Below are 15,895 nucleotides of genomic sequence, written 5' to 3'. Positions count from 1 at the left end.
CTCACTAATCAGCTCGACTTTAAACCAATTGGTCGACTCCAGTGTTATGCAGTAATTACAGTTTAGAAAGCCTACTTATTTTGTTTATTTCAGTTTGATAAAAAAGTCAATTGAGTTGTAAGCTTTGTGAGGATAAGTCAAGGCAGCACTGTATGTTTCTATGGCAACTGTACTGATAACATTGTGTATGTGTACATATTTTTTCTTTAAGAAGAACTGCTATTATCACGGGGAGGTGCTGGCGCATCCCAACTCTGACGTCACCCTCAGCACTTGTTCGGGCCTTCGGTAAGAAATGCAATCAAGACTTTTGCATAAAGATTTACCTTTGTGTTGTGTGCATAGTTGTACTTAAACGGCTTCAATGATGGAAATTCAGGAACTAGTTCACATTTTGAGCAAACGTGAACCAAACATAGTGTATTTTGGCTTCATGAATGTGTTTGTGAACAAATATATTCTAGGGGGAAAGAACTATGAACGTGTTCATTTGGAATCAGATGACCTTAACACTGAAAGTCCCGGGGTTTTTTTTTTTTTTTTTTTGGCTATAAAGAAAGATCAGAATGGCGTCAAATGACCCCGATACCAAACTGACTACTTGGCTTTGTCAAACAATAGACCACTCAAACAAGCAATCCAGCAGATACCCCCCCACACACTCCTGTGGAGTTGCTGCCTAGGTGTGAAGGGGGATTTCACTCTGGATAGCTGCATTTAGCATCTTGAATTCTTGCAATCCCAGGGCTCCCTTTGCTTTGTCAACCACGGGGGAACACGGAGATGGCCAGTCGCCGTGTTCTACAATATGATTGACATGGCAGCACTGAATGCATATGTGTTGTACCAGGCATGCACAGGAAGGCAAGATAGACGGGTGGACTTCTTGGTAGAGGATTTCCAAAAAAATCGATTATTATATGCATCGTGATTCGACACGTGATGATTCGATTACAATTCATAAAGGTTCAAAAACGATGATTTTCACTCGTAACTATGACAGCCGCTTGTTGCCGAACGAATTTCAAGACACTTCTGCCGCCCGGACACCGTTAACGGATGCACACACAACGTTATGATGGATGCTCCCAGTTACTTGGAGAGAGGTTTACTCCTTTTTGAAAGACTGGAAAATAAATTTGTGTATGAGACAGGCAGGTACAGAAGCGCGACCCGAGAGGGGTGAGAGGGGAAGAGAGATAGTTCGTTGCTCCTTTCTACTCTTTCCTACTGTCCAGCAGTAGTTTTAAGGCATTTCAATTGAAAAATGTCCTGAGTGTGTTGCTAAGACCTGTGTGCGTCTATAAAAGGTGAGTACACGAACCCTCTTGTACTGTTTAGCCTTTATTGTTGTTGTTTTTGATATGTTAATAGTTAGCGCCGAGCGCTAAGCTAATTAGCTAATTCGCTAACGTGTATTTCATATGCAGAACATGTAAAACAATGATTAAATACAGCGGTAACACTACAAACATGCGAAATAGTACAGAAATCTGTTGTTGCAGGAGAGGGAGGGAGAGAAGAAAGTGCACGCGCTGTAATGAGTGTGTGTGTGTGGCGGTGTCTTGAGCAGCTGTGATTTCCACCTGTGACACTGTGAAAACAAAGTACATTGGTTATAAGAAGTCTTATTTCTAAAAATACTTTTTTGTGTCCAGAGAATGCGGAATTCATTCCACCAATGTAAATTTAATTGTATTGATGAGAGAAATAAGGTCTCCCTTTAACTCATTTGCTCCCAAAAACATATAAATACGTTCTATTTTTAATTGTTTCAGTGTCCCAAAGACGTATTTATACGTCTTTTACATTTTTTTCACAAGAGACATCTCTGGGTTCTGATTCAATTTAGCTCCGAAGCACAAAGCTGAAAATCCATTTTAAAGCAATAAAACTGGCCACTGGAGGGCAGTAACGCATTTGGTAAGACCAGCAACCCGACTCAACGGGACCCGGTGCTGGCGGAAGACGACCGAATGGACGTCCAGGAAGCCAGGCGGCAGACGACCGAGCAGGACAACCGGGAGGATGCTCGGCATGCCAGGCGCTGAACGACCGAGCAGAACAACCGTGACCACCAGTGCAGCGGACGATGCCGTCGAGTCCGTGCTGCTCGCCGAGCAGAGCCCGTGCCGCCGTACTCGGCCGCTCGCGTCCCCCGCACCTTCCAGTGTCCCGCAGCGAAACGCGCATGGCCAAACCAGTTCCCCAGGCGAACTCTGCCACGAGGCAGTGGTCACCACAAAAGAAAGACTCCCAAAAAAAATCCATGTTTATGAGACAGGCGGCGATGAGGGAAAAGTTTACCCCGGCTGTCGCGGCCGCAACAGCGTCATCTCTCAGTTGGTTACTATATGTGTAAATAAATTGTTACTTTGCTATTAAAAGCTCTATTTGTCTTTTGTTTATGTTATTTTGTAAAAGGAAAACATTATTCAGATGTTTGGGATGTTAAAGTCAAAGTTATGTTTGAAATGTATCCTTTTAACAAAAAGCTCAATTTCTGTGTTTTTTCATCAGAAAATGGAAAATTGCTCAAACTAAGCTATTTTCTAATGCTGATTTCTAAAGAATGGAAAAAGATATGAACCGACATTTTTTTCCTGCTGAAAGAAGAGAGTCTAATCTTTCTTTTGGTGGGTTCCATGTTTATATAGCAATAGAACAGAATTTTCTGTGGGCCTTGCAAAATCAGTCAAAATCCAGTAAAACGGCCGGGAGCGAAGGGGGTTGCACCAGTAAAAATGGCTGGGAGTGAATGAGTTAAAATGGTTAATGTTTTTGCACTTTCTTGTAAAAAAATAAATAAATAAAAAAGCAGCTTAAGGGCAGCTTTTTGTTGTATGGGCATGTTTCCATCTTTTCTGTTGAATCATAAAGATATTTTAAATAAATAATGGACATAAATTTGTTTGGCTACTTTATTAATCAGTACTGTACGATGCATCGATAATCGCGATAATTGTGATAATAGCGATCATCGTCAATACCGTGATCATTGTTCAAAAATCGATTCGTAGCACCCTGAATCGTAATTTAACCGAATCGTGGGGTGCCTAAGATGGCACACTCCTACTTCTTGGTGGCTCTTGCAAAGGAATTGGTTCACTCTCATGCGCAAAGAAGGAGTAGAAAGAAAAATTTCTTCGGCAACAACCTTCAACACCTGGCCCCGGGAAAACAGCGAAATGTCATATGTCACCACCTAAAATATGTTTTGTTTGTTTTTTTATTACCCTTGCACTGTAGGCAAACTGCAGCTTTTGGAATATGTAAACAGGTGGTCCGCCCGATTGCATGCCTGAGTGGTCCACTGTCCAACAAAGCCAAACCAGCCCTGCCATGCAAACACTCAAGATGCTAATTGGAGCAATCCAACCCTGTGGTTTTGCGAGTGTGAATGGGAATGACTAATGAGGACCTCAATGCTCACAAAAGATATGCTGATTAGGGTCAGAAGTCCCTTCTCCGGATACAATAGGGATTTGTATTAACTGATCCACCCTTGGTAGTTCTAGTGAAGTATGAACATTGAACTGAACTAATTCATTGAAAAGTTTGTGAACTGAACTTTGAACTAGTTTGCATAAAACTGGTTGTATGATAGACAAAGTGTGTCCTTGCTCTGCCATCGAAATTCACGCAGCTGCCAGACATACAGCATTAACTTGTATTACGTTGAGCTATAAAGGAACATCATCGCTCATTTGAGGCTCCCTCTGCTTATTTGTGCCCTAATTGGCATCTCTGTGTCATTAATGATGAGCCGTAGTTGGAAAATTGCAGATTTGCAATGTCAGCAGAAAATACTGTCCCACTTAATTAAACACACATTGGCATGAGACTTAGAAGATCCTTAAAATGTGTTCATACGTTCAAAGCCTATGTGGAAATGGGATGTCACTTTCAAAAAGAGTGTTGTTTGTAAGTCTTGGTAAAAGTTAAATAAATAAAATTGCCGGACACAAACTTGGGCTTGCCGTTTTTAATGAGCTCTTTCACAGCTATCATTTTTATATGAATAGTAGAACACACCAAACCTAATTGAGTGTCCCAAGACAGAACCCTTAAATATTAAGTAAAGTGTTATTTCCACTCCTTATCTTTGCAGAGGCTTTATCACACTTGAAAACAAGTCGTTCGTCATAGAGCCCGCATCCGGCAAAGGCCCGGACGTCCACTTCATCTACCGGGCGGAGGAGCTGCGTCTGACCCCGGGGGACTGCGGTCACGGGTTTAACATGTCTTCCTTTGCCCCGGAAAACTACCTAAAGAGCCCCTTGCAGGCCTTCCGCACAAGGGTGAGAAGTTGGTGTAAATGTTAGCACGAATGCTCGTTTGACCAAAGATGTACCAACTGGCTTCTGGAGACGTTCCCAGAAAGTGTTGATACCTGAAGCTTTGTCAGACTCCAAAATTGTGGGCGCCATGCAGTGCATTTGGCCTAAGGTGTGCATAGAGCAGGTGCAGTATCCATATGTTCATGCGAGCCCCAGTATTTACAAACAAACAGTGCAAGTTGACAGGATACTTTTTAGTAATAATCACTAGAACCTCAGGTCTTTTCGATGGATATCTCCTTTTTAGACAGACTTTATAGTAATCAGTGATTAGACACCAGGTGGATTGGTGGAAGTCAGCTGCAGCAACAAAACCGATTTTAGTCGTTCCATAGGCAGACAGTGTAACTCAATTGATCATCCACTTCAGTAAGTAGAAACATCTCCACACCCAAGAAAAAAAATTTCTTCATTTGTCCATATGTCCAAATACATTTTGATACATAATTCCACAATTATTTGTATCATACTGTATATACTAAACTGCCGTTTAAAATTATTATTGCTTTATTATAATTTTGTCCATTTTAATAATCTGTTTTCCTTCCCTCAAAACATTAATTATTATATTATTGTTCAGATATCTTATGAAATGATTATAAATATAGCAAGACTGACACTTATCAACCATTATTTGTATTGAGAAATAGAAAAATATACCATTACTTATTTGTTTATATTAGGGCTGTCAAACGATTAAAATTTTTAATCGAGTTAATTACAGCTTAAAAATTAATTAATCGCAATTAATCGCAATTCAAACCATCTATAAAATATGCCATATTTTTCTGTAAATTATTGTTGGAATGGAAAGATAAGACAAGATGGATATATACATTCAACATACGGTACATAAGGACTGTATTTCTTTATTATAACAATAAATCAACAAGATGGCATTAACATTATTAACATTCTGTTAAAGTGATCCATGGATAGAAAGACTTGTAGTTCTTAAAAGATGAATATTAGTACAAGTTATAGAAATGTTATATTAAAACGCCTCTTAATGTTTTCGTTTTAATAAAATTTGTAAAATTTTCAATCAAAAAATAAACTAGTAGCCCTATTCTGTCCTCAATGTGTGTGAGTACACAAATTGACAGATAGCGAACATAAGTTCCAAAAAGAAATCAAACGGTGTGGCAAAGTTGCATGGGCTTTACTGAAGTCATCTCTTTTTGACAGGAGCACATTTCTTGTATTTTTGTAAAACTGAAAATAACAAGGCAATGTGTCAATAACTTGCATAAATCACAAAATAACATAAAATGTATACACACGTGTCCATTTGAGCAGTAGCACTAGCCAATTAGCTCACAAGCATCTAACAATGTAACTGCATTTCACCATATATGTCAACAAATTCAAATACACATCATCAATAACTATCTAATGCTCATGAATATAAACAAAGGAGGAATATAACTCACAAGCGATGCATGTATTAGACACAAACAGTGTGATGGGGCTATGAGAACTGCCACTGAATACTGGATGCGGACGTTAGCTGGTCTGAATAGCACTGTCTATTAGTGTGAGTTCGCGTCGACATATAATCACGTCAGAAAAGCGCGCTGAAACCCAAATAATCAGCTGCACTGAATCGCCAGCAGAGGGCGACATTACGCCACATAACATATGCAAGTCACACCCAAGCGCCAACAGAGGGCGGAAAAACTCCATAAAACACAATTAACAAGTTGGCCTTTCACTGTACTGACATTTAAATCTGTCTGAGCGGGCCTAGTGCGTTAATTGCGTCAAATATTTTAACGTGATTAATTTAAAAAATTAATTAACGCCCGTTAACGCGATAATTTTGACAGCCCTAGTTTATATCCTACAGCATGTAATGTTAAATATGTACTATTTATTTGTACTGTCAAATTAAAGGCTTTTATTTCAAAGTTAAATTAGTTACATTGCTTTTCAGTGATCCCTCATTTTTCACGGTTAACGGGGACCAGAACACGCATTCCACCACCCCCTCAAAAAGTGTTTTTTTGTATGTGTGCTCAATGTATTTATTCAGACTTGGCATTGGAAAGAGATTCATATGCATATCATATCCATGTTTTTTTCATTTTTTTCTTAAAGTATAACTTTTAAAAAAATGTTTATATATTAATAAATGTATTTAAGCACTTCAAATGTAATAATTATGATAAGTTTTAAACATGTTACTGTCCCACCGAATTATTTTTAAACAAGAATAAAGAACTGTTGTAGAAAAATGCTTGACTTTATTAAATGCTTCATCTAGTGATTCTACTCAAATCCTCTCACTTACTCACAACGAGTTGCCACAGCAACTGTTTAACAAGTTAAACGATGATTGACAAATGCGACGCTTTTGAAGTTCTTGACTCTGGCAAGATCAAACACAAAAATCTGCCAACATCTTTAACTTTAATAAGCCGCAGTGCCTGAGGAACAAAGAGCAGGGAGAGGAAGGGAGGGACGAGAGTGAGACTACGCAATCGGCTCGGGACAGCTAATCTGTACTTTTTATTTATTTATTTATTTATTTTTAAACTAAATACGCGATGGACTGAGGGCGTGAAATTTGAAGCACAAAGTAGCGAGGGATCACTATTGAATTATTACATCATACTAGAATATCATATACAAAGTAAAAATATATATACAGTACTATATATATAGTAATATTTTTAACAGTAGTTGTAAAAGTACATATACTTGATGATTATTATTGTAAGATTTGTAAACATCTAGGCATTCGTATTTTATGATAATCATAGTAATACATATTTACTGTCTGTTACCTCTATATTTTTAATATTGGTATTTTAAGAACTTGGCATGTGTGTCAGAAAATACAATCTTTATTTTGAACATTAAAATTTTCATGGTCACCACTTTAAATTCCATAGGTAGGAGTATGTGCATGATTTTTTAAACTCCTGTGATTAGATGGCAACCTATTTAGGGTGTACACCATCTACTGCCCATAGTTATCTTGGATAGGCTCCAGCACCCCCGCGACCCTTGTGAGGATAAGCGGAACGTAAGATGAATGAATGAAATTATTATAACGGTAATTCTTATTTCAACTGTTACTGGGTCTACGTATGATCAAATATACCTACATACATGCAGTCCTGAAACTTTTTGGCTGTCGTCAGTGAAAGCCAATGAGTTAAATGAGACGTGATGCTGATTTCTAACCTGTATATTTTTTCCTTTTAATTCAGCACAAAAGGGATGCGCAAAAGACCACCAAATATGTGGAGCTGATCATCGTTGCAGACAACCGAGAGGTAAAGCCACACGCCTGGCTTCCGTTTATCAACACTACAATGAGGAGAGTGGGAAAAGAGGGGATGTGAAGTGGGGGTTTGTTATATTAAGAGTGGAACGGCAGATATAGGTCAGTGTGCAACAAGCTGTGTGCTTTCGGTGCCAGCGGCTTGACAGGAAATGACTCCCCAGCGGAGGGAGCAGACAAGCAAACAGGAAAAAGATCTACGCTGGGTTTCCTCCTGCTTTTGCTGATGTCAGCCAGCCCAAAGGACTCAAGCCCTGACCTCAAGCCCGTCAACCATGAGGACAAACGAGAAGAGAGATAGCCACATCTGACCTCGCAAATGCTCTTCTGGGTGAATGGACAAAGTTTCCCACACATTCAATTCAACTTCCCAGAAGAATGGAAAGGAGGGACCGATGTTTATTGACTTTTCGTCTCCATTGTATATGAATTAAACGGAGCCCAATTTTATATATGTTTATTATTATGCAGGACTTTCTGTTGCACTTGCCCTTATTAGCGTCATGATTGAGCTAAAGCTTACCCCAAGTGACCTTGGGAAAGCTAGTTACAGTGCCTTGCAAAAGTATTCGGCCCCCTTGAATCTTGCAACCTTTCGCCACATTTCAGGCTTCAAACATAAAGATATGAAATTTAATTTTTTTGTCAAGAATCAACAACAAGTGGGACACAATCGTGAAGTGGAACAACATTTATTGGATAATTTAAACTTTTTTAACAAATAAAAAACTGAAAAGTGGGGCGTCCAATATTATTCGGCCCCTTTACTTTCAGTGCAGCAAACTCACTCCAGAAGTTCAGTGAGGATCTCTGAATGATCCAATGTTGTCCTAAATGACCGATGATGATAAATAGAATCCACCTGTGTGTAATCAAGTCTCTGTATAAATGCACCTGCTCTGTGATAGTCTCAGGGTTCTGTTTAAAGTGCAGAGAGCATTATGAAAACCAAGGAACACACCAGGCAGGTCCGAGATACTGTTGTGGAGAAGTTTAAAGGCAGATTTGGATACAAAAAGATTTCCCAAGCTTTAAACATCTCAAGGAGCACTGTGCAAGCCATCATATTGAAATGGAAGGAGCATCAGACCACTGCAAATCTACCAAGACCCGGCCGTCCTTCCAAACTTTCTTCTCTAACAAGGAGAAAACTGATCAGAGATGCAGCCAAGAGGCCCATGATCACTCTGGATGAACTGCAGAGATCTACAGCTGAGGTGGGAGAGTCTGTCCATAGGACAACAATCAGTCGTACACTGCACAAATCTGGCCTTTATGGAAGAGTGGCAAGAAGAAAGCCATTTCTCAAAGATATCCATAAAAAGTCTCGTTTAAAGTTTGCCACAAGCCACCTGGGAGACACACCAAACATGTGGAAGAAGGTTCTCTGGTCAGATGAAACCAAAATGGAACTTTTTGGCCACAATGCAAAACGATATGTTTGGCGTAAAAGCAACACAGCTCATCACCCTGAACACACCATCCCCACTGTCAAACATGGTGGTGGCAGCATCATGGTTTGGGCCTGCTTTTCTTCAGCAGGGACAGGGAAGATGGTTAAAATTGACGGGAAGATGGATGCAGCCAAATACAGGAACATTCTGGAAGAAAACCTGTTGGTATCTGCACAAGACCTGAGACTGGGACGGAGATTTATCTTCCAACAGGACAATGATCCAAAACATAAAGCCAAATCTACAATGGAATGGTTAAAAAATAAACGTATCCAGGTGTTAGAATGGCCAAGTCAAAGTCCAGACCTGAATCCAATCGAGAATCTGTGGAAAGAGCTGAAGACTGCTGTTCACAAACACTCTCCATCCAACCTCACTGAGCTCGAGCTGTTTTGCAAGGAAGAATGGGCAAGAATGTCAGTCTCTCGATGTGCAAAACTGATAGAAACATACCCCAAGCGACTTGCAGCTGTAATTGGAGCAAAAGGTGGCGCTACAAAGTATTAACGCAAGGGGGCCGAATAATATTTTATTTGTTAAAAAAGTTTAAATTATCCAATAAATTTTGTTCCACTTCACGATTGTGTCCCACTTGTTGATTCTTGACAAAAAATTAAATTTCATATCTTTACGTTTGAAGCCTGAAATGTGGCGAAAGGTTGCAAGGTTCAAGGGGGCCGAATACTTTTGCAAGGCACTGTATATACAGCCACTCCAAAACTGATTAATGTGTTGGCTTTTGTATTTGTGTAATTGTTGGTATTTATAAGAGAAAAATTGAAACATTATTATGTTCAATATTAAATTTGTTTGATTTTGTTTATATTTTAATTTGTTAAGCTTTTTTAGTTGTTTATTTTAAAAAGGAATACGAAAAATAAAACATGATTTCATTTCATAACATTTTAAAGCAATTATTGATTATCTAATCACAATCAAAAGAAATACAGCATCTTATTTCTTAAAGCTCAAAAGACATTACTTTTACTTAGTTAATAAAAATAACTTGGTAACAAAGTAAGTACTAAAAATAAATTTAATGTTAAAGTATACTTTTTAACAAAGGGGAAGTTCAGAATTTCTGACATTGGGCTTAATCTTCAAGTTAGCTGGGGTTAAATTTGTCGGTGGAGTTGATTTCAACAGATTCCGTGAAGTTAGCTATTAGTTTCAGGGCTTCAGGGTGTCTAAGCTAGCGCAAGTCAATGAGCCCGTCCTAGCATGCCAATTAAAAACAACATATGCACGCATTAAAATCACTGATGACTCATGCAATCAGTAGTGTTGGCTATGTTTTCAGGATAAAGTTATGAAAACTTACCACTGCAGTATGAACAGCAACATTTGTAATCTAGTAGCTCTGTAGGGAACAGGCTGCAGAGCGGAGTTATAGTTTTTTCCACCGGTCCAGTATCCACAGTTTGTATTGTTCCTTGTTCTCCATAGGGAATTTTTGCCCATTTCTTCTGTTTCCACAGCCTCTAAATGCACGTTTCACTATGTTGCCGTTCTTCAGTCAAGACTGTAGACTGATGCTGCATTTGAGGAAGGTGGGATTCAGAATTTTCCAACCTCCCACCAGGATAAATATCATTGGAACACCACTCGAACTGGGGGGCCCTAGTCGCGAAATCAGGAAAAAAAAAAAAAGTACCCTGACTTCACAAATTGCTTCAATCAGACGTCACTCGACAAAATGTGCTGCCCGTCTAAAAGCAGACCGTCGATAGTAAAACTTAAAAAGGGAGTTTACAGTGTGGTCTATTTACCTTGGCTGTTTTTTTTCCTCCACTATTTGATCGCTTACGAGAAGCCATGTTTGCTTGAGGTCAACATGTCTTTTGATGGCCAAAATAAAAAATGCTTGAAACGCTTTGAGGTCTCAACTGGTACCGTCCAATTGCGATAAGTCCGACTTCCCACCTTCCTCGAATGCAGCATGAGCACGAGTGGCCGAAGCACTCCTCTCAGTTGTGGTCCTGTTACGCATCTAAAAGAAAATTGTCCCGCAGAAATAAATGAATTATGACAGTTTGACGTGACATTGTTTTGGCTGCATGGGTATTTTGAACAACGATCTGCATTTTGAATTTATCTGTGTTAGATCTCTTAGTATCGTTTTTTTTTTTTTTTTTTTTTTTTTTTTTTTTTTTTTTTGGCATGCTAGGAAGGGACCATTTGACTCGCACTAGCTTAGCCACTCCGGAGCCCTGAAATGAATAAAAATCTAACAAACTGCACGGAATTTGTTGAAATCAACTCCACTGACTAATTTAAACCCGGCTAACTTGGAGATTAAGACCAATGTCAAAAATTCTGAATTTAGGCTTTAATTTGATTAATTCACCTATTCTACGCGATATAATTGTTTTTATTTAAATATATATATATTTATATTGGGTAATTTAGTTTCATGTTCTCTGTAGCACTTATGTGTATTGTTATTTCTTTGTCTAGTTTCAAAAACAAGGAAGTGACGTGGAGAAGGTGAAGCAAAGACTTGCAGAAATTGCCAATTATGTGGACAAGGTACAACTTCAACAGACAGAAATATTTGCAGATATCATAATAACATACATACTATACCCACAGCAACTATAGAATGATTCCACATCCCCACTCTCTCTTTCAAATATCTGATTTTAATTTGCTGCTTCTGTTCAGTTCTACCGAGCGCTAAACATCCGTGTGGCTTTGGTGGGTCTGGAGGTGTGGAGCGACCACGACAAATGTCCCGTCACGCAGGATCCGTTCGCCACCCTCCATGAGTTCTTGGATTGGCGCAAAGTCAAGCTGCTTCCGCAGAAAGCTCACGACAATGCTCAGCTCATAAGGTGAACACTATATCCAGCAGCTCCCCCCCCCCCCCCCCCTTTTTTTTTTTTTTTTTTTAAATAATGATTTAATTCTCGCGGCCTTTTGCAGTGGGGTGTACTTCCAGGGCACTACCATTGGCATGGCTCCCATAATGAGCATGTGCACAGCAGAGCAGTCTGGAGGCATTGTCATGGTGAGCACTGATACCTTACAGCCTCTGTGTCATATCGCATTCATCCAGAGGTGTTGACTCTTTGCCACAAGGGCATTCGTGCACAACCTGACACAACAATGTATGAAATGATGATATTTCGTAAAACATCCGTGCCACCGATTGGAACGACCTTGCCGGTTGCACGGTTGTTCTGTTTGCGGTGAGGTGTTTTTACACACACCAAAAAACGCATTTACATTTTTATGATAAATGGTCTGTGCCAACGCTAGTTTCGAACACTATGTGTATCCTGTAAAAATGAGCTGCCAGCAAGGCAGTCGTGCCAGATCGTAAAGCGGTTATCTGCTCAGTGCCATTAGGCACCGGCCCAGATGGACTTGCCCTCCCGTTAATAGATACATTTTCTTGGGACACAGCCTTCTCCAGATGTTTGCCGTCCCCGTTTCTTTCATCAGGGCAGATGGTGGGTGTGAAGATTAAAAGGCTACCCAGTGGGCAGTCACGAGAAAGGAAAAAGATTTTTATATTATTGTACGTTAACTTATTACCGTTGACACTGATAGATCCAATCCATTTTGACTTGGAAGACTGGCACAAGTTGTCAGTAAAATACTAATTTTATGTGAGAAGCGGTTTTGCCCCAACACAAAAACGTAGAGTGAATGAGTTTTTTTATGATACACTATGAGCAGTGTTGTTTTCGTCAACAATTACGAAAAATATTTTCGTCAACGAAAACGTGTCTTGGGAGCAGAGGTTGCGCTAGACATTTTCGTTGTCTGTCATTTTGACTGACAGGGTCATAAAAATCCGGTCATAATCTATTTTTACCAGTCACTTAAATTTTTAAAATGATAATGATGACATATTCAATAGTATTTAGTTTTCATTCATTTTTAATTAATATTGTAACGCTTGCTTGGCGGCCAAAAATTAGACACGGAAGTCGTATTTTTCTCCCTCTTTTTACTCTGCTTACCGCCAACAACACCAACAAAACAACAACTCCACCCCCAAAGAAAAAGAGGCAACTATATACTGGACTGTCTCAGAAAATTAGAATACACAATATTCTAATTTTTTGAGACAGTCCTGTGTATATATACAGGACTGTCTCAGGAAATTAGAATACACAATATTCTAATTTCCTGACTGTCTCAGGAAATTAGAATATTGTGTATTCTAATTTCCTGAGACAGTCCTGTATATATACACAGGACTGTCTCAAAAAATTAGAATATTGTGTATTCTAATTTCCTGAGACAGTCCAGTAGACCCCAATCACCAACGTCACACAATGATCTTAATTGTGGTTGTCAGCCCAAAATCTTCTAAATATATATTAAATGCATCTTACCAGATATAAAATGACTACTACATCGTCTGTGGTGATCGTTTGGTGCCCAGATTTCTTGTCGAATTACAGCAGTTCATCTCGCTCTCCTCTTCGGGTCTCTCAGAATACGGTAGAACTACAAGTCTCTACGTCTATCTTCTCTGTTACTGCAACCAACCGCCACACACGCCTTCACCATTTTGATTATTAATGTTAACGAGCAGAAAAACACGCCGTAATAGGAGGCATGTACGTAGCGGTAATGTGTAAGCACGACGAGCTGACGGGCAATATGGCGGCTCCAGTCAGGGGGGCGAAGTTGTGACGTCATGTGATTGGGGTCTATACACAGGCGGCAATCTAGTCCACCAATTGGATGACGCGCTGGCACACCGGGTGCACCAATAAGAACCTCGCGTTGATGTGTCAATCACGGTGCCGCCGCCAGACCCCGGTGACGCTACAATATTCTGACTGAATAGCCAACGACGTCATGCATTAAGAGAGACAATAGCTAATTAATATGCTCACTTGCCACCCTGTGGTCTGGGGTGTGAATTGCAACCTGTCAAAATGACGGACGGACTTCAGGTTTTTCCGTCACCGTTTTAAAAAACCGGTCAACGACGGAAAATATTCGGTTAACGCGACCCCTGCTTGGGAGACTAAAACACAACGAGATGGATGCCGGTTGTCGTCTGATGAGACGAGAACGAGATGAAAATTCTCCAGTTTCCGTCATAAATTCGCACTGTGTGATATTTTCTTACTGTATGTGTAGTTGGAACGCATATAGCAGTGTTTGGTCGTGTCACTCATGTGATGTGCTGCACCCCCCACCTCGCCCCACACAAAGGCTGGAAAGGGAACCATGGATAGAAGGACATGTAGTTCTTAAAAGATAATCTTAGTATGAGTTATAATAATTTGATATTAAAACCCCTCTTAATGTTTTCGTTTCAGTAACATTTGTAAAATTATTTAACTAGTAGGTCGCCATTGATGTTGACATCGCAGGGTGGTGACGTCACATGGCCACGCTACCGGAATTCCACGTGTCATTCTTTAGAAAAAAAACAAAACATCTCACTCTTTAATTATGTAAGATAGGGATTTAAATACGCCACAACAAGGTTTCAATGGGGAGTGTTAAATTAATTAAGGATCAAGGCAATGAGTGCATTTTGTCCCTTGACTGACGCCGTAGTTTTCCTTTACTCAACAGTGGGGTGTAAGGCAAAAAGAAAGGAGAGTGGACACAGGCGTTCAGATTCATAGCTCGTACCGCGCCGTTTATTAGCATAAACTTCGGCAACTCCTTCACAACAAACATAAGTATCATATAGTGAAAATACAACAAAAATAAATATGTCTCTCAAAAATAATGTTCACAAAAAGAAAAGTGCTTCAATCTGTATTAATGAGGCCCTTTTGTTAGCATGCAATGCAAAGAGAACTGGCATTCACAAATTCACAATCAAAATAGATATGCAAAATACACATAAAACTTACTCAGACTTCGGTAAAACTCTAAACATTGTAGCAATTCGTTTAGCTCAACAAATACAATGGATGGAAATATTTAGTCACAATATACAAACTATGATGCTGAGAGCCATTATCAGTACTTTTGTTTGTTGTTAAGACAAGACTCATATGAACATAAATCACAATGGACCCACACTAAACAGGAAACTACAGCGTCAGTCGAGGGAACAAATGCACTCATTAGCTTGCTCTCTTTTTGTTTGTTTGTTTGTTTGTTTGCACCTCTATCACAGGATCACTCAGAGAACCCGCTGGGCGCAGCCGTGACGTTGGCTCACGAGCTGGGTCACAACTTTGGCATGAATCACGACACACCAGAGCGTGGCTGTGGCTGCAGGATGACGGCGGACCGCGGTGGCTGCATCATGACGCCTTCCACTGGGTGAGACGCCATTATGACATCCCAAAAGTCGTCATGGTTAAAAAAGGCAGACTTGCTGTTTGGCCAGGAATTATGTAGCGGAATGAGGGCCAGGTCACTTGAATGAGACAGTCTATCCCTAAAACTGCTAGAAAGGAAAGCGGCTTTATAAACGATGCTATATTTCATGATAAAATCCACAATATATCTCATTTAACAAGATACATCGCGTTGGACGAGGTCGTTTTCATTTGTAATTGATGCTGTGAGTTCACTACATACTGTAATTGCTCTTATCGCAGGGCACAGCACACGTACACACTGCGGACTGAGAGTGAAGCAGCCGCTTCGGTATTCCGCCCACGTCGCCTGGGTCGTCAAGATAACAATGCGGCCGCGAGCGATGGACTCTCGTGCTAGTAAACAGCGAAGCTGATAAGGCGGGTCCAGAGCACAACCACAGATTTAGAACGCGCTCGCTCTCGATGACAGAATTCCACTACACCACCAAAACGAGACCCCAAATATTCCGTTTATTCTTTTTCCTCTCTCGCATTCAATTAGCAATGGAG

The 15,895-nt window shown here is 40.0% G+C and overlaps 1 protein-coding gene across 3 annotated transcripts in view; it reads left to right on the top strand.

Annotated features, from left to right (window-relative positions):
- adam12b (ADAM metallopeptidase domain 12b) overlaps positions 1-15,895 on the top strand; it is a 126,804-nt gene that overhangs the window by 47,287 nt on the left and 63,622 nt on the right. For 2 of the 3 annotated variants that reach the window (XM_057848889.1, XM_057848887.1), the window contains 7 exons: positions 212-288; positions 4,112-4,301; positions 7,559-7,624; positions 11,544-11,615; positions 11,751-11,920; positions 12,012-12,096; positions 15,196-15,344. In XM_057848889.1, the coding sequence (XP_057704872.1) occupies positions 212-288; positions 4,112-4,301; positions 7,559-7,624; positions 11,544-11,615; positions 11,751-11,920; positions 12,012-12,096; positions 15,196-15,344 (809 nt within the window). The remainder of the gene's footprint in view (positions 1-211; positions 289-4,111; positions 4,302-7,558; positions 7,625-11,543; positions 11,616-11,750; positions 11,921-12,011; positions 12,097-15,195; positions 15,345-15,895) is intronic. The other variant, XM_057848888.1, reaches the window with a different exon arrangement.

The sequence above is a fragment of the Corythoichthys intestinalis genome, chromosome 10 (genome assembly GCF_030265065.1).
Source record: "Corythoichthys intestinalis isolate RoL2023-P3 chromosome 10, ASM3026506v1, whole genome shotgun sequence".
NCBI classification, from domain to species: domain Eukaryota; kingdom Metazoa; phylum Chordata; class Actinopteri; order Syngnathiformes; family Syngnathidae; genus Corythoichthys; species Corythoichthys intestinalis.
Note: the sequence above shows the minus strand (reverse complement) of the source record. Positions and strands in the feature narration are given on the sequence as shown.